Source organism: Spea bombifrons, chromosome 3 (genome assembly GCF_027358695.1).
Source record: "Spea bombifrons isolate aSpeBom1 chromosome 3, aSpeBom1.2.pri, whole genome shotgun sequence".
Taxonomy (NCBI): domain Eukaryota; kingdom Metazoa; phylum Chordata; class Amphibia; order Anura; family Pelobatidae; genus Spea; species Spea bombifrons.
This window is the reverse complement of record NC_071089.1, coordinates 93,099,891-93,120,147: the sequence shown is the minus strand read 5'-3', so window position 1 is coordinate 93,120,147 and position 20,257 is coordinate 93,099,891. Positions and strand designations below refer to the sequence as shown.

General features: G+C 36.0%; 1 protein-coding gene across 1 annotated transcript in view; it reads left to right on the top strand.

Annotated features, from left to right (window-relative positions):
• The window catches only part of KCNAB1 (potassium voltage-gated channel subfamily A regulatory beta subunit 1), a 128,219-nt gene extending 108,163 nt beyond the window's left edge, over positions 1–20,056 (top strand). The window contains exons 5-14 of the mRNA XM_053458658.1: positions 3,637–3,681; positions 5,839–5,883; positions 7,640–7,683; positions 8,963–9,049; positions 14,073–14,158; positions 14,521–14,641; positions 17,291–17,385; positions 17,983–18,103; positions 18,517–18,605; positions 19,191–20,056. Coding sequence (XP_053314633.1) covers positions 3,637–3,681; positions 5,839–5,883; positions 7,640–7,683; positions 8,963–9,049; positions 14,073–14,158; positions 14,521–14,641; positions 17,291–17,385; positions 17,983–18,103; positions 18,517–18,605; positions 19,191–19,280 — 823 coding nt within the window. The 3' untranslated portion in view covers positions 19,281–20,056. The remainder of the gene's footprint in view (positions 1–3,636; positions 3,682–5,838; positions 5,884–7,639; positions 7,684–8,962; positions 9,050–14,072; positions 14,159–14,520; positions 14,642–17,290; positions 17,386–17,982; positions 18,104–18,516; positions 18,606–19,190) is intronic.
• The last annotated feature ends 201 nt before the right edge of the window (positions 20,057–20,257 follow it).

Below are 20,257 nucleotides of genomic sequence, written 5' to 3'. Positions count from 1 at the left end.
AGATTATTCACATCTGTCTCGAGTATATGGATCTTATTCTAGGATCGACCTTTGCCTGGGCTGTGCTTCTATGATAAGGAGAGTTAAGAAAGCGTCTCTAATAGAGAATACATGGTCAGATCATAGTTTTAATGTTATAGAGATTGGTAATAGAATAGTAGGTGCGACTTCATGGAAGTTAAATGACTTTATCTTAAAAAATAAAGAAAATAGAGAATATTTATTAAGAATGTCAGATTTTTTCTTTAAAGAAAATATGACTCCTGATTTAGATTCGGCTACAATCTGGCTTTCTTATAAAGCAGTAATGAGAGGATATCTTATCAAAATAAGTAAACAAGATAAAAGAAATAGGGACTTGGATTTGTCTGATTTATATATGAATTACTTTAAACTGACTTCCAGTAATAAAATCGCTCCTAAAGTAGATAATTTAAAAGCAATCAAGGAGATAAAACAAAAAATAAACATTAAATTAGAAGATAAGATTATAAAAGCTATTCATAATTTAAAATTAAAAAATTACTATAAGGGGAATAAAGCAGATAAGATCTTGACCAAAAAACTCAAAAATAAAAGATCAGCGAGTAAAATATCAAAAATCATTGAAGGAGATAAAATATTCTTATCCCCGGAGGATATTGGCCAAGCATTTAATAATTATTATAGCGACCTTTATAATCTAAGTAAAGGAGTTTCAGTAAGAGAAATTGATGAATATCTTAAAGAAATAAAAATTCCAAGAATATCAGATCTTCAAAGAGATACTATAAATCAACCAATAACTATAAAAGAATTGACAAAAGCAATAGACCATTTAGAAAATCAAAAAACTCCCGGTCCCGACGGATTTGGTAATAGCTTTTATAAAATCTTTAAAGATTCCTTCTCACCATGTCTTTTGTCGACTTTTAATGAAATAGCATTAAGCTCTAAAACGCCTGCCGAATTCCTTCACGCTAATATTTTACCGATATTAAAACCTGAAAAAGATCCTACTAATATAAGAAATTATAGACCAATTTCTTTAATTAATGTGGATATAAAATTATATGCATCTATACTAGCAGCACGCCTTAAACTAATAATACCCTCTATAATCCATACCGATCAGAGTGGGTTTGTATCGAACAGATCGTCTTGTAATCACACAAGAAGAATGTTTGATATTATAGAACAATCAGAAAATTTGAGTATACCCCTCTTAAGTCTATCTTTAGACGCCGAAAAGGCGTTTGATCGCGTTGGATGGGGATATTTAAACATAACATTAAAAGCCTTTGGATTCGAAGGTTGGTTTTATGAGGCAATTAAAACATTATACTCTTCCCCCATGGCAAGAACTATCGGCCCAAATATATGTTCTAATTGGTTTAATCTAACCAATGGTACAAGACAAGGATGCCCACTTTCTCCTTTATTATATTTAATTTCGATAGAACCTTTAGCAATAAAAATAAGAAATAACACAGATATAAAAGGTTTTGTAACCAGTAAAAGAGAATTAAAAATCTCTCTATATGCGGACGATATTTTAGTTACTCTTACCCAACCCCTTACATCTCTGCACCACTTAATGAATGAAATTAATAGATATAGCCTGATTTCAAATTATAAATTAAATGAGAATAAAACAATAGCTCAAAGTAAAAATATTGTTTTAGATTCACAAATAACTTTAGAGAAAAAATATAAATTTAAATGGACTAATAAAGAGTTTAGTTATCTGGGAATTCGGATAGCTGCAAAACCGGAAAATCAAGTAGAGATAAATTTTATGCCTTTATATAAACAATCAAATAAATTCTTAAGAGAGTGGAGATATCTTGACATATCATGGTGGGGCAGAGTTAACACGATTAACTATTATATATTGCCAAAATGGGCATATCTCTTCAAAATGTTACCATACAAAATACCAAGACCGTGGTTAGATATGGTCCAATCATTATTTGATACATACATTTGGAGAGGGAAGAGACCAAGAATAGCTAAATCGATTCTCTCTAAGAAAACCAAGCAAGGCGGATTAAATTACCCTAACATACATTGGATATATCAAGCCAATATAATTGCCCATGTAAGTTTCTTACAAATAGAACAAAATAAAGAAGAACCTTGGTATATGATCGAATCTGATGCTATTTCTAAAAATGACCTAGAATATTTACTATGGACGAACAATTTAAAATCTAACATCGATCTAATAAATTTAAAATCCATGACTTTAATTCAAACTTTATTAGAATGGAATATAATAAAAAAAAGAATAGGTTTACATAATAAAGTCATAAAAACAGTACACATAAAAACTTTACATTACATTATTGAGGACTTTACATTAGATCGATGTTCAATTCTAAATACTTTAACCTTCTCTGATATAATGACAAATAATGAGATCTGTCTATTTTCAGACTTGGTTGAAAAGATACAACTCTCTAATAAAGATATGTTCCAATATCTACGTATTATAAGTTTTCTGAGAAAACACTTACTGTCTACTAGCCCTCTGAACAATTCTCTTGAGGTTATCTTTTCCCATAAAAAAATAAATAAACTTGTGACTAAATGTAATGAATTAATGAGATTAAGCAACAAAACTTCTACACCTACAAGTTTAAGATCCTGGGAAAATGATTTAAATTTAAAAATACCTCTAAAAGAATGGAATACAGCTGCCTACCAAATAAATAAGGTAGTTCATTGTCTAAACTTAGTAGAAAATCAATATAAATTATTATATAGATGGTATTTAACCCCCAAAAAATTAAATAAAATGTATCCTCATGTGGCCCCTAATTGTTGGAGATGCGGTGATCAAGACGGCTCTTTTCTACATATGTGGTGGCTTTGCAAATTAGTCTCTCCAATTTGGAAATATGCCTTTGAATTGATTTATCAATTATCGAATATAAAAGTTGATAGGGACCCCAAGACTGCGTTGCTCCTTTTAAATATAGCACATATACCAAAAGAAAAAAGACCGCTAGTGATACACTGCCTAGCAGCTGCAAAAATAATAATAGCTAGAAATTGGAAATCTACTGAGTTGTTTCATATGGACCACTACTTATCTCAGCTGATCCATCAACTCAATATGGAAAAGGACATTAGCTGGTCTTTCGATATAACGGGTAGAACTTCATGGACTTACCTTAATTGGCTAAAAAAAGCCCAGGACATTGCGAGACAAAAATAAAAAAAATAAAAACCCAATAATTAATATAATGGAAATAATTCTCTTCTCTCCTCTGAGGTTCCTCCCCAATGTTTATTTGAAACAATATATTTATATGTTTATATTTGTGTCTGTCTATATGTATGTCGATTATATATTAGACTCCGAATGTCTTTAAAATAGTTGTATATTTATGAATTTTCTGTCTGTATATTTTATACTTTTCTAATAAAAAAAAAAAAAAAAAAAAAAAAAAAAAAAAAATAACTCCTTAAAAGGGAGAGGATCCAAGAAGAAGATTGCTATAAAATGGATTAGCATGATGTACATTACGCATAGAGGAGATTAGGCAAAGCACGGTGACAAAAAACAGGCAATAGCTGTATGTGAAAAGAAATACTTTAAATACCATAAAGTTTGAATATAATTATTAAATGTTTTTTTTTATCTTGCAGGGCAGAAGTGATTTTGGGAAATATAATCAGAAAAAAGAACTGGAGGTGAGACTGTTAGCTCCCCACTATGGGGTACTTTGTAGGTTAAGATCTATTGGTTGCATTTGGGGATTTTCTGTGGAGCATTCCCCACTGTGGAAACGGAACTGCTTTAGTTTTCCCGCACATGCTGTGTTACGGCGTACAGTGTCAGCAATATTTTTAATGAAGTAGTCTTTTGGGATGCAGATAAGCCTCAGGTAATACCAGGTACAGCAGTTTTGACTGCATTTTAGATTAAAATTGAAAACAACATTTCATCTCTTTTTGCCACTTTTATTGTGTGACATAATTATCATTTGCGTTATAATCGGTGTAATAAAATACGCTATGATAGGTAACTGCATATTTTTATTCAAATGTTTTTTTCAGCAAACGCATTTTAATTTCTTCTAAATATAATTGGGTATTAATATTAGGTCCCCTGTCAATAAATCAAATTAAAAGCAAAATACTGGCTTTATGTGCTGTATGGGACTACCTTTTATGCAGCAGTTCCACTGCATCATCCCCTTGTACATGTTATTGATGGAAAATGTTGCCAGTCTGTGGCTAACATATCTATACGTCAATTACTATACTCCAGAACATAGAATCACAGCATCAAATAGTCCTGCTTTTGCGGTTTCTTAATATTAATTGATTTATATAGCGCCATCATATTCCACAGCACTGTATAATAAGCAAACAGGACATAACAAGTAGAGCATCAAATAGCAGTTTGAAACAAAAGGTGAGGCAGGTCCAATTCAAATGAGCTTATAATCAGTTTTATAGAATTTCCATGACTGGGGCCACTGCTTGGAGACTAAATTAAAGTGATAAAAATGATTTAACACCTGCAACACAAAAATAGATACAATATTTTAGACAATACTTGGATTGCACCGAATTTATTTTGCCTTCATGTATAATTCGATTCTGGATGGAGTAGTAGTCCTTACCAGCGCCCTATAGGGGTGAGATACAAATGCCGGAGCCAGATCCAAGCTAAGGTTTTCTTTGGTTCTAAGAGCCAGAGCACAAGCTGAGCCAAGAAACTGGAAAAAAAAAACAATTTCTGGAAAAAATAGCAACTTTGAACCTGAGTTTCTTTTTTTCACTCTCAAAGGAAGAGGTTAAATCTTGTCAATCTGGAAGGAGGAAAACTGAGAGAAATATATTTGTTGTTATTATAAACTTACAGATTAAAAACAACACTCACAAAGTCAGTGACTGATGGATAAGTATGAGTGAGACACTCATGTATGTTTCGTACCACCATGTAATTAGTCAAGACTCGGATCTCAATGGGAAAAATATAATGCTAGGTGTTTTAAGACTGGCCGTCTGTTATACCCGACGCATGGCAGGTTTTACTCATCATGACATGTAATTCAGTATGAATGTCGACTTGAGAATATAGTGAAGTATAATATAGTATGAAGTATAATCTTCAGTTTAGTACCCCCAATGCCAACCCTTACACCTTTACCAGGTCAATACAATGTGTTGTTACCCTCAGTCCCTATGAACACTTTCATTTAGCAAAATGATGGTCCGTGCCTGGAGGTTACCTACCCAATATCGTAACTATCGCAGAATATATCTGCAGATATCAATGTTTAATGGCATTATCATGACATGTATAGAGTAAAAGGCACTGAAGCCATGCAATACAATCTAGCCATAACACAATACATTATATTCATCATGTCCTGGTGGCTCATCCTAAATAAAGATAAAATGTTGGGAAAACCTTTTTCAAAACTGTTACATAGCCAACTAAGCATCATCTTTATGCAACAAGTTATTTTCCATTTGACAAATGTAATTTTCTGCTGGCACACGTCTTATTGCTGCTGTAATGAGATACGCTGGCAGTGCGTGTTCATGGCTGATACATTATTAATTGCAGAGGCTATCAAAACCAAGTAGTGTCTTGTTTTTTGTGTGAAAGAAACAGCATCGACGTTATTCAACAATAACATGAGATTTCAATCTGATAGTCAGATGGCACCTTTTGAAAGCCAGGATTAATAGCGATGACAATCCAAAGAATGAGAAAAATCCTTATTTTATTAAATTTTTCTTTACGATTCATTTAACAGTAAACGGTACACAGTCTATTTATGTACATTTTTTTAAATTTGTTTGTAAATTAAACCATTTTTTTTTCAATAGGAGGTCGAGTCTGGTCATCACAACCAAATTATACTGGGGAGGAAAGTAAGTGTGATTATGTTTTATATAAATGCCCATGCCCAGATGACTTGGAGAACTCTTTATATTCTATGGGGCATCATACTTCACTGGAAATACTTTCTTATGATAAAAGAAAGTACATCAAACAAACTGGAAATTTCGGAAAGCACCTTTTGGTCAAATCATTTCTCAAAAGTTACAACATAGCTGAGATTAGTATTTCAGTGCAGCTAACAGTATAAAACAAATCGAATACGGTAAAATGGAACCAGCAAGCAAAACTATTGGGGTCTATTTCAAGGGGCACCTACGTGATCATCGCATTACCTTGTGAGTAGAAGGACATTCAAGAGTCTTCGTCAAGAGGCTGGAGCAATGAAATCATAGAATGGAGTATTAGGAGATAGGAGATATCCTGGCTAATTCTAACACATCTATGTAAGATGCTGTCAAGCTCATACATGATTCAGGACTAAAACACATAAATACACTGATTCCACACACACTACTAAGAAATCCAAAATACCCCCCCAATGCACTGTGTACAAACTCTATACACATATTGTGTATCTCATTTATACACAACAGTCTAGGCTTTCCTCCATCTGCCTACACAGCTCTGCCTTTTTACATGGAAACATAGATTGTAATGGCAGATGAGAACCAGCCCATCTAGTCTGTGAATTAAAAGGCTTGTTGTACAGATACTTTATAAATGTATATGTGTTTATGTATATATATGTGTGTATGTAATATATATATATATATATATATATATATATATATATATATATATATATATATATATATATATATATATGATCTCTAATCCAATGCCCCTATCCCCCATCTACAATCAGCCCCAAGCAACCTTTCCTGCTTCAGTCAACTCTAAATATAATCTCTCTGTACAGCTATAATACTCACAGGGCATCTCGCATGGGGAGGAGAAAGTGACAGGGAATTTGACATGCCACATTTTATACACGTGTAATTTTTACTATGTAGGTCCTAACAGCTTTAGTTTAGCACATCTCTTCACACTCCCAATCAACCTACATCTCTCAGACTGTAACTCCTCTCATCCAAAGCCCAGCTGCAGCTGGTTTAGGTTAATAGGAGTTGTAATCCCGCTATAGGGCTTTCTAACCTACGAACAGGATGAATTTCTTTGGAAAGCACCAAACAGTATGGAACATAAATGTATCTTTAAAACATCATGAACATAGCCACTAAAAAGATAATATCCAGAGCCTTGTATCTCTTCCAGGCCTAATTATCTCTTAGCTCCTTAATTATTTTATGTAAATACTATGTGATAGAAATTGACTCGACAATTTTAATCGTTATCATCCCAGAAACATGATGTGATATCTGTATTCTGCTTCTTATCCTTGCAAGGAGCATTAACCCTTATGTAGACATATAGTCTTACAAAGTTGATCAGGTTGCCACCACTTTATGGTGATCTCCATTAGGTGCCCAGTTAGCTATGAAGTTTCATGGAGCTTTAGTGGTTAAACATGACACTCCGTGGATACTTTGGCACTAGCTGTGAATATTTCGGTTATTGAATATTCTTAGATGTGTATATGGAATATGGTATGAAGGGAATTTGGTTTCCAATGCTACACAAAATCATAATCGACTTATTTCAATAATACATGTATTAAATAGCATCCTTGACACACTAGCACATTTCTAATGGCACAGGACCTGCACTCAATTGCTTTCTGCACTGATTTGTAGATGTTGATTTTTTTTTATTTTTTTGTTGAAGAGCTGAAACGGAAAGAGGCCTCTCGAGAAAACACATTATTGAAGGTAGGTTACTCATTGATACAAGTTTCAGTTCTAGTTGACTGTTGGGCTTTAATGCTGAGCAGTGACCAGTCCAGATGCATAAACAGACAGTCTGCTGTCCTAAATTTCTCTAGGACTAAATCCCATCCAACAAAAACGAAGAGTCATGGAGCTCATAGCTGGTAAAGGTCATCTTTCTCGCTAAGAGTTTGAGGTGATGAGCTTGAGGGTATTTTATTAATTAATAAATTAAAATAGACCCTAAGCAATTTAGCCAATTATCATGTCCATTTGGCCAAGAGGTGGGTGAGTTAATCCTGTTGAAGAATGTTCCTCTCCAAGGAATGATGAAGCAGTCGGCTCTACAGAGTTCTAGTAGGAGGAGGTTACTGCATCAAACTTCTCTTTATACCAATGTATATAAAAATTTCAGTCTCTATCTAACGCCTCGGCTTGTCTCCATTCACTCTTCATGGCCTATTGGACATGCAGAAATGTTAGGATATAGGCTCGGCTATTTGCACTTATTAAAAGTTTTCATTATGAAGTCCCTTTATTTTCTGGAACAGAGTAGAATGCTGATTGAAGATTTAGCTATGACCTTAAGATAAAGAGTGCAGTTACTATGGCATTTGGTTGCAGATCCAAAAAGGATTCTTCGGTTACTTCCTCTCTGTCAAACTCTATTTTGTTGCTTACAGTCTGTAATGTAGCAAGCTACAGGAATCATGCATAAATCACCTAATACATGTTAGAACATTTCCAGGGAATTTTCTTTTGGCCATATATAAATAATTCTGCACTATCTAGCTAATTTAGTTAAAATATGCAGTGTGCCACACGAGTGCATCATAAATAAACCTACAAGCTGAATGTGCCAATGCGGCATGGAATGCACTGTATTTATAAAAGTGACACAAGGCCAGTAGAGTAACCCAACTACATCAGACCTACCGTTCCTTTATTTCTAAACCCCTAGATTAGTTAGCTTTTATCACTGCTTATCTATAGCAAGTCTGTTATTCCACTGACGTATATATATATCTAGAGATATGCATTCTCTGGCACTCTACTGTTTTGGACTACAACACCCATGATGCTAAACCTCATAGTTGGGCTTTGTAAACCAAAGCTAGAAGTGCCTATTCTTGTAGATTAATATCCAGTGAAATATAGAATCCCAGAGAGCATTTCAGGACACAAGAAGAGCTGATTCCCCCCTCCCCCCCAGAAAGGTCACCTAAAAACCTAATTTAGAATTTTCTCTAATCGTATGTTCTGATATATCATTTTTTTGTAGGATTAAAGGCTTCTCTCCAGAGACTTCAGCTTGAATATGTGGATGTTGTGTTTGCCAACCGCCCAGATAATAATACCCCCATGGAAGGTTTGTCTGAGGTTTCATAACGTTTGTGTCTGCCTTACCGGCTTGAAATGAAATTTAGCAGAGATTTCAGGGCAGACAGCTTGCCAGAAGTATATAGCACAAGCCTGTTATCACAAAAATCTTTCTGACATTGATATGAATTCTAGGAATTGCCAGAATGTTACCAGGAAATTATTATTATTTTTTGTGTTTTCTCTTTATGAAAAGTCAGAAACGAATTTCTGTTTCACCTCTGGAAACATAGATTTTAGATATTTTTGTCATTTACTGTAATATATCATAGTAAATGTTTCTGGATATTTTTGTAAAGATAAGGTTATCTGTATCATAGAAAAATATTTAAATACCATAGAATGGAAAGGAGTGGATTTTTAGGCTGCACTTTTTCCCCCTAATTTAAATCTTGAAATTTACTAATGCTTTGTGGTTTTAGTGGAGGCAGCAAAGGCAAGAGTTAATTGAGACAGAAGTCTTAAACCTCATTAATGAATGCATGCTGCAATTTTGGGCACTAGTCTCACTTTTTCTTCAGTGATAATTTCAAAACATCCAGCAGAACCTGTAATTTTTAATTACTGCAGGGCCCAATTTATTTGCTAGAAAAATTCATCTTTCAGCCTTTATATCTTTGGATCTACCTTTTGTTATATTTATGGCTCATAAGTAGGTGGTAAAAGGAGAAAACACTACAAATAAATACATTTTGCAGCTGTGAGCTCTTGATGGAATAGTTGTTTAAAAGTATGAAGCAAAAATAACGATAAGCAAGAATCAGGTATTTTAAGAGTTATGGTGTATCCGGGCGATAACTCGGCTTGGTTTCAGTCATGGCCCTCAGCATTTGCTGGTATGGGCGATGTTTTATCTGGAAGCTTGAAGGCTAATAGTATCTTTTTATCTAAATATTTCCTTCACGAGCCCAGTGTTAAATGAAGCCTTAACACTAGCCCACCAATCTTCACCAGTCTTAAGTGATAGAACCCAGAATAATAGCTGCTTCACATTACATTTATTTATATAGCACCAGTAGATTCCTTAGCATTATTACAATAGGGGACAGTGAAAATAATTACCAACAACATTAAAACTGACAATATGAAAATTGAAAATAACATTAACGCATTTCAAGACATAGTACAGAAGGAGAAGAGGGCACTGCTCTTGTGAGCTTAGAATCTATTACAATTTATTGCTTTAGATATATTTAGACTTACCATTCTAGAAGTATCATGATCTAATAAGCTAACAGCCAAGCAGATATTTCTAGCATTTGACTTGTTATATCTGTAAGGATAAACACAGCTGTGTACCTCATTGATTGTGAGGGGATGTGCAGCACGATGTAGAGAGAGACTTCTCTCCCCTTGAGAACGTCGGTTAATGAGAGTGGAGATGTAGGTGGACTTCCAGCACGGTACAAAGGCACCATCTCAGTCCCTAAACCTACAGGTTGACAAAGAATTAAAACACAAAATAACAAAATAGACACAAAAAATTAATTAACCAATCAGAATTACTCTATATGAGCCTTGCATTATAGGAGGAGAGTTATCCTGTTGTTGCTACCCTATACAATGACAGGTCTAGAATCATAAGCCTACCGGAATATGATCAGCTTCAAATAAACAGTGAACATTACACTGACTGATGCGAGTGCTTTAATCCATTCTCTGTTACTACTTTGCAAGTTGGTTTCATGGCCAGATGTAAGAGTAGCCGCATGAATAGATAGAATAATTCTACATTTTTCAGGGAAGACATAAATGGTGCATATTTGGGAAGATCCATGTTTAAGGGTTTGAATAGGTTTCATGTGAGTAAACAATCAGATGAGAAGACAAAATTTCCAAACTTTTCCCCCTCAACATTTATGTCTATTTATCCACTGTCTTTTAACCCAGCATTTTAACCCAACCTGCTGGGTTTAAAGAATATAGAGAAAATGGCTTGTTCACATGGTTGTTATATGCCAAAAATGGCCTTATTTCAAAAAAGTTAATTTTGGCTACCTAATTGCGGCATGGTGAACTGAACTTGGCTGTGGGTGCACAGTAAATTAACCAGTTTCATAGCCCATCAGAATAATGGGCTGGATTTGATGGGCTGGATCATAGTGGTCCACACAATGCGATGAGTTACTCATACATACATTACTTGTAATGCTTTTTTAATTTTATGTGTATGTATATATATATATATATATATATATATATTTTTAATACTGAGATTGGGTAGTATTAACATTCATTTATAGCTCCATTTTAGCAAGCAAGTGATAAAAGTGATTGCATATTTTATTGTTATATTTTGGTATAACTACCGGTATGTTTATTTATCAAAACTACCTAGAACGCATGCTTTTTCTTTTGCACTAAGTCTACATTTTTGAGTCTGAACATTTCCCTCAGGGAAGCTAAGATCGTGAACAGTCATCGACAATGGAGGAGAGATCAATGGTTTAGCATTTAATATACCCAACTGGTATACATTAGAGCCATCACAGCTTCAAAGGTCCATTTTTTATGTGTCGTGCATTGAACTAAAAGCCTGTTAACCTTAATGTAACTTGCACTTGATATTTAAAGACGTGTTTTCCGAGAGCTATAGTACAAACAATGTAAATATCAGGGGGTTTAGTTCTGTTGCGTTCCCAAGATTATCTCAGAGAATACATACGAGATGTAATATTCACAGAGGTGCAAATGCCCAGAAGTCGGCAGGTTGAACAAAGGCTCACGCTGCTAAACAGGATGCTGCGTTCTGTTGCTCTGGCTGCTGTATTTCACATAATCCGTAATAAACCACATACTCTGCTGTCAGGCAGGACTGTTAGAGAAGCAAAACGCCAAGAGATGAGCAACATTCCAAACCTTATTTGTGCATGTGCGCTGAAGGGGACAAATTGAAACTGATAACTTGTGTCATCCTCCCCAAATGCTTACACATTAATCTTTTGGCTGAAAGGATGACGGATGATTGCATTAGCATTCCTAAATGCTGCAGGACCATCGTGCCACGGGCAGCTAAAAGAGGACTTTCCTTTTCTGGTTGTTTAAAGGAATAGTAAAATGGAACTATTGGGAAGTTATTACGTGACTTTTAGTATAATAAGGCTACGTGCATATGCTCTATGCTTATATGTGCTGTGATATAATCCAGCATGCATAAGGTAGCATCAGACTGTCTTCCCCTATATCACAATGGAACAATGCCTGAATTGGTTTCTGATTAGTTAGAAAAAAACCCTTCCTACACGATCTGCTAAGAAATTAAGATTTCTGCCCCTACAATATAGTTTGGGCATTCAAGCCATGTAGGTTGCAGATCCATCTCAATAGTCTGTGAAAAGTGTTCAAACCGTTTTGTCTACTCGCAGGACAACAGAAAACAGATATCCTAACACCATCAAACAGTATTAGATAGAAATACCGCAGGAAGAAGGAGGATAAAAAATGAATTCAATATTATGCTAAAATCCTATCATTTTCAGTGGTAAGGAATCTATTCAATGTCATAGAATGTCTGAATACAAATGATGAGCCGAGACAGACCTAACATACTACAGTCACTATAATCTTCTTTGCCACTGATGCTTAACTTTTTTCCTTTGATGGTGGTAATTACCAATTCATATGAGTGCCCGCTATAAAAGTCTGACAGTTTAAAGTATGCCATCTACATGCACAGATCAGCCCTGGCAGGGTGACTGATTTATAAAAGGCAAGATACAGCTCCTTATTATGTATCATACACACAAATCAGCATATGTACTCATGTTTTTTTCATACAGTTTTATACTAAATAAGACTCTTTCTTTCAAACTTGCTAAGCGTCAGTGGATATGTGCATTATGTTTTAAAAATAATTATTTTGTTCATTGTTCCAATTTGTATTGAGGTAGGTGTGTACAACAGTACGACATTTGCAGACAATTACACAAAAAGTACATTAATACAGTTGGTAGAATTGGGGGAAATCTGTACATTCCCCGTTTTCTGTCCATTTGCGGAAGGCTGCATTCTATTAGCAGCCAGTCCATTGATGCGCTAACTGTTATGACATCACTACGGTGGCAAGGAATGTTAAGTAAATACAGTGGTTTCGTTATATATTAATGATAGTAGCACTACCATTTTTTTTTCATCCAAAAACTTATTTTAATCACTCTAGGAAATGATTACAGTGTATAATGTGTTTCAGTGATACATTTTATTCTGCGGAATGCAGCAGAATGAGAAGATTGCGTTTAGAGCAACACTGCCCTCCAGTGCATCAGAGCCACGTTGAAATGACTCTCAAACAAAAAGTCAGCAATTTAGAGACAAAGGGACAATTAGGTAGCTAATAACCCGAGGCTTAATGTAGAGGATGACAAGTTGCACTGGATGTACTTAATGGATGATATTCATGGTAGGCGAGAGGTAACAGAGGAGACTATTAAGAAAATACCAGTTTTAGCTATTGATATAGCATTGCTTGTTCCTTGTGGTCTGCTGCAGTCCTGGGAGGGGGGTCACATTATGTGGTATTGGGATTATAACATACCAGTGATCTAATACATTATATTTTTTTTCCTTGAAAAATAGTTTTTTGGTTGTAGTACACAAGTCATCCAAATAATTTTTGGGGCTCATCTAGTCCATATATACTATGAGTATAATTAATGTGTGGAAGATAAAGTAAAAGTACTAAATGTTGAGCAACCAGTAGATTGATATAAATGGTTGCTGCTTCAGCTGCAGCTACAGAACTTCTTCCCTTTTGCCTTGGTTAATGAGTTCTCCAGTTTAGCTGTTAAATGACTGATTTGTAACAAAGTAAAGAATGCAAGTGATCAGAGAGGTAGCAATTCCCTCTAATTTAAATGTTATTGGTCCACTAAATGAGGGGTGGCATCTGTTTTACTTGCAATATATTACCACCACTTAATAGGCAATGTTTACTCCCTGATGACAAATGATAAATGTCAATATTGGCTTATGGATTTTCACCCGTCTAAAATGTGTCTTTTGATCTAATCTAGAAATTGTTCGGGCAATGTCCTATGTGATTAACCAGGGGATGGCTATGTACTGGGGAACATCACGCTGGAGTGCTATGGAGATTATGGTACTGCTCACAATTTACACATGTACTTGTACTTACCACACTACTTCTCACAGTCCAATCTGAGACATGGACTTACCATAGATCTCCACATTATAACATTCAAGCTTGCCTCAACCTAACACGGTATTGAACACTATACATGCTGAAACTAGCACCAACATTAACAGAACATCGCCAACACAATGTATACACTCAGACCTACTAACCTTAGTGCAGCAGTCATTAACCCCTCATAACATTCATTCTACACATATGCACCTATTTTGTAAAATGCAGCAGAATTTAAAATAAAATATAATTTTTCCATCAGACAAAACAATGTTATCTTATATCTATACATTCGTCTTACTGTTTCCTCTCAGGAGGCATATTCCGTTGCCAGGCAGTTCAACATGATTCCACCTGTGTGTGAACAAGCTGAATACCATCTCTTCCAAAGAGAGAAAGTAGAGGTTCAGCTGCCAGAATTGTACCATAAAATAGGTAAGTGACATTCCATCACTAGCTTGACCCACCTTTGGCTTCACCATTAAAATAGGTAATTTTCCTAAAGGAAATTGTGAACGCATGGTTGATTATGTGTTGGCAATCAGTATTGTGCAAAGGTATCCATGCCCTCTCGGCATTATGTGAAGTTAGATTCTAACATTGGCGTGAGTGTAGGCCTGAAACAATAAATATACTAAACATGCTTTCTTAGGACTTAACATTTTAAATAATGCAAGTTACTACTCACTCGCAAATGTGCGAAGCATGTGTTGCAGCACAGAAATGTATAGAGGTGGTTCTTACCACTGTCAGGCTAGGTTTCCATTTGGTTTTTTTTTGCTAAAAACGCCAATAGCGCCACCTGGCGTTTTTTAGTGGAAAAACGCAGCAGCCAGATGTTAGCTGTTCTTCAATAGGAAATCGCAAAATGCCATTTCCACTTGGCGTTTTTCTGTCTGGCGTTTTTTCAGTCCTCTTTGGCGTTTTTCTGCTTTTTTGGGCTCTGTGGCAGTTTTTCAAAATGGCAGCATGTTGACACTCTGGCATTTTTTGCAAGGAAATCATGGCGTTTTTCTCCAATAGAAGTCTATGGGAGAGAAAAAACTCCATGAAAAAGCCATGTGGGTTTATTGTCTTGGCGTTTTTTATGGCGTTTTTTCCACAGTTACAATGCAGAGGATGGACCCAGTATCTGTGTGTCCTACGAGAAATAGGCGGAAAACAAACAGTTTCACACAAAACAAAGTCCTGGACTGGTTCATATTGAATTTTACACCATTTGGAACAAACATGCCATTACAAACAAACATACCCGACCGGATCCTGCGTGCCAAAAGCAACAGCAAACAATTTGCACCATCATTTGGGGCCAATCTTCCCAGAGGAGCAGACATTCGGAATAAAGCATGCCTTACAAACCACAGAAAAGAGACAAAAGGGTCTACCAAGTAAATGACATCAGGAGAGGGCAGATACTTGCCATTTATCCTAATCCCTTTTAGCTGGGTGAAACTTCTAACTTGTAAAGGCTGGAAAAACTGCCTAAGGTCAAAAAAAGCAATTTCCACAGAAAGGCTAAAACGCCAGAAAAAACTGCAGAAAAAACGCCAAAACGCAGGTAAATGCAGTGGCAGTTTTCTTGGCAGTTTTCCTGGCGTTTTTCATCAAGAAAAAAACGCCGGACAAAAACCCAAGTGGAAACCTAGCCTCAAGCTAACCTTCAGCTCTCGGGCACCGGGTATTAGTTGAAGAATTACATGAAAGTAGGTGAGAATAGGTATCAACACCCATAGTCCTGCTAATTCTAAGCTCTCAGTAAAGTACTAGTCTGAGTATCTATTAATATGAAATCTTTCCATGTTATAGCGGTACAAACTAAAGCGTAGAGGATGCTTATTGAGGCTGATACACTGTTGGGAGAAGTTTACATCCCCAATGACAATCTGAATAAGTTCTATGCTTTAAAAAGTCCTTCAATTCACACAATAGATTTCTTTATCTAGAAACTGTCATCAAACAATTTCGACAGTTCTTATTCTAGTTGATGAATACACTAGAAGAGGAATGAATCCTCAAGGGCACTTGTTGAAAGTTCTTTGAGTTTGTAACCGATTTCATCTTCTGAGTCTCGCAATGCCAGGCTTTGTCATTCAAAAACGTTAATGTATGGTAGAATTGCCAGCAGCTAAAATAAAATGACAAAAAGGTTGAAAAATGGCATCTTTAAACAAGGCCACTGTTTTAGTTATCTATCAAGAATGATAGCATGTGGAAATACAATCTATAAACTAAAGATTGGCTTATTAGATTTACTTAAAACTAAAATTAAATCTATCAATGTATGATTCCTTTTGGGTTTTTTGTTTGTTTGTTTGTTTTTCTACAAAAAGTGAGTCTACTACATCAGGGGTCATTATTATTCTCATACCTAAGCTCTGAAACCCAGATACCCCTGACATTACCTCCTCTGCACTCTCCTTCGGGGGTAAACATCCTTATCCCTGCTATCTCAAGAATAAAATTTAGAACCCTTCTACTAGAGCGCACCATAATACTGCTCCCCCATACATTTCTGCCCACATAACAAACTACTCCCCTGCTTGATCCTTACATTCTTTCGGTGGGCATTTGCTCCTTGCTCATCACCTCTTCCCTTTTAAGTTTACAAGACTTCACTTGTGCTGCCCAATACCTCTGGAATTCACTTCCACCAAACCTCCACCTACCACCTTGCTTCTCAATATTAAAGAAAAACCTCAAAATCCATTTCTTCAGCTAAGCGTACCAAATTTGCGGCTAGAACTTATCTTCCAATAATACAACCCCCACATCGCCTCTCGTCTTTCTCCATGCTTTGTTTCTCTTCATTCCCTATTGTCATAAACCCTGAATACATGCACTGTAAGAAGCGCTGTGTAACTTGTTAGTGCTATATAAATAAAAGATAAACATAATAATAGTATCTCACATGTCATTTTTCTGAGAGCAGTGGAATTAGCAGATGCATACTTCATGTCTACATAGCTGGTTATTGCATTTATATGTCTGGTGTCTATTTACATTGTTTATAGAAAGTTTATCAAATAACAAAATTCCAATGTTACATACATTTTATGCATCAAAAATACTTATTTTTTGTCTCAGGTGTCGGTGCGATGACGTGGTCTCCACTTGCATGTGGGATTATTTCTGGAAAATATGACAATGGTGTTCCTGAAAGTGCTCGAGCGTCACTAAAGGTATTAGTTGGACTACTTTTGCTTCAGATACAGCTCCTGAACAGAATGATGGGTACATGTGTTGTATGCCATAGATTTGCTATTGTTCTTATCATACTCTGTTATTTACTCCATAGTATTACTACAATGTATCAATGTATAAGCAGAAATATTTTATTTCTGACACATTGTTACAGCAGCCCTTATGATACTGCAATATGACTCATACATTGTAACTGTATCCTACGGTTGCTATATTGTATATACTGTATAATATGTTGAACATTTTTACTGTATCACCTGCAGTATTAAGTAGTATCTTTGATACAGCACCATGCAACTTGGCTGGTATTTTAGGCTCTGTAGCAATGATGTATTTACCTTGGGGGCATCCCTATGCCTGACCCACCTCTGCCCCATCATCCTCACTTCCATGTGACTGTGGAGGCTATGCCAGCTCAGCACAGTCCTCCTTAATGTTAAACCGGGCAGCTGGGAAGATCAGAGATTTTCCTTGTAACTGGATGTACACAACTTTATATACTATTTTATCATTTTTTCTTTTTATTCTGTTTAAATGCAATTTATGTTCTAATTATATCATGTCCTGCCTTTCAGTGCTACCAGTGGTTAAAAGATAAAATATTAAGTGAAGAAGGACGAAAACAACAAGCAAAACTAAAAGATTTATTGCCGATTGCAGAGCGCCTTGGTTGCACACTGCCTCAGCTAGCTGTAGGTAAGAAACATGAATTAAAACCAGCAGTTTTAGGCAAAGCCAATTATATTTCCTTCATTCCACTTCTCCTTCATTGCACCCCATTCCTTCATTCAATACATCCTGCCACTTAATTCTCCAAACCACTGGATTTCCCCAGGTTGCTTTCATAACACTTCATATGGCCTTAGCACTGATGTGGATAAAATTCCCACAAGTACCCCCTCCTTGCCGGTACTTGCCTGGGTGTAGACAGACTGATACATCCAAACATAGCCGGTTCTTCGAGTAATGAATCTAGGGTTTATAACAGGGGCTATTTCAGGCCCTTTATAGAGTTTAAGAACCTCCAGAGGATGTGGCGTCTTGTTTCCCATATCAGTTGTTGTGTTTCAGATGAAACCATTAGTAAATTTTTCTGTCTTCTCGTGCAGCTTGGTGCCTGCGGAATGAGGGGGTAAGTTCTGTCCTCTTAGGGTCCTCTAATCCAGAACAACTGGTAGAAAACCTTGGAGCCATACAGGTACTTACTGCTATCATATTTGAAATGTATATGCACATGAAGATAAGTGTATATTTGGTGATTTCCTAGTCAGTTTGCTGTCTGCTCTAGTAAATCTTCTCATTTGAATGGCCTCATTGCCCGGTCATATTAAACTTAAATACATTTTTGGTAAGCCTCTGGAGTTGGTCTAGTAACAGAACTTATAAAGCCTTATTCCCTAACCATAGATGTACCATTTGACACAACAGAAAGGAAGGACAATGTATGGGCTTCTTCCTGCGTGTCTGAATTAGGCAGAAACGGGGTCTCTCCTACATAGCATCCAAACGAGTGTTACTGTATTATAATTACTGAATTAGACTTTTCACCAGAATTTTTATAAATTACACCGATGATTTATACTGCCTGAGGAGGGGGGCTTCCCTTTGAAATTCTAAGCGCAGAGTTTTGGGTCTCTTCCTGCACATGCTCTTTAGTATGTTAAACAAATAACACCCAGCAGATCTGTCATATAAAAACAACCTATCATTACTGAGAATGAATGAATGATAATTTCACTTTTTATTTTTATTCACATCATCCCTGGCCCCCTTTCTCCTGTAGGTTCTGCCAAAGATGACGTCCCATATAGTGAATGAGGTTGACAACATTTTGGGAAACAAACCGTACAGTAAAAAGGACTACCGATCATAATACGCTGCATGAAGAAAAGGACTGCATGGTTATACCAGTGCCCTGTATATAGTACTGGATCAATATCTGTATACTGGAGCTTCCAGTTACCTGCTGTAGTATCTGTTACTGGGGTTGCTAATGCTGAACACCTACCCTGCAAGCACATCTATAACCCATTATTATTTCTTTCTTACCATTTAACTCCAAGCTTTCTTGCTTGCGCCGAAACAGCAGATATATGAAGTGGTATGAGAAATATTATGTCAATGTCAATGAAGAGATGGTGCATTTGTTTTTGATATGCAATATATTTTCTTACTGTATAATTGGTCTCTTGGGGAGTTAAGATGGTTCTGCAAGAGAAATAGGGAAAATCATCTTTGGTATATACTTTATATATTTCTCAGAAATACATATGGCTCACAATTGAAGATTATTCACTAAGCAGTGAGTTGCAGGTGAACTGAACTGGGATAAATATTTCATCTCACTTTTTAACTATGTTACATGACAGACCAACCATGGGGAATTCCTTCTGTATGAAGAGTGGATATGACCCTGTATACTGCATATTCAAACATGTAAAAAGTTCTCACCATTTGAGTTTAGGATTATGGAAGACCAGCTCCTTCCTTCAGAAGAGGATCACTGGGCTGGTCCATCATTACAGCATAGTGACATCATACTGGGAATGCTTTCTACAACCACAGTGATCTAGGGTGAGCAGCAGTGTATTGAGTGAAGGAGTGCGGAAAGGGATGTGCTGCAGATGATAAGCAGTGAAGAAGGGAGTGTGAGATTCTGTAACCTCTTTAACCCCTTAATGACAAACGCCGTACATGTACGGGCTCAAAATGCATTGTTTTCAATGGGTTTAGGGACCGCCCATTGTCCTTAAGGGGTTAATGTTGGAGTAGAAAACATCCATATGTGTAGGTGTATTTAACCTCTTAAATCTTATCTAATTATTTAATTGTACAAACATCCTTTAATTA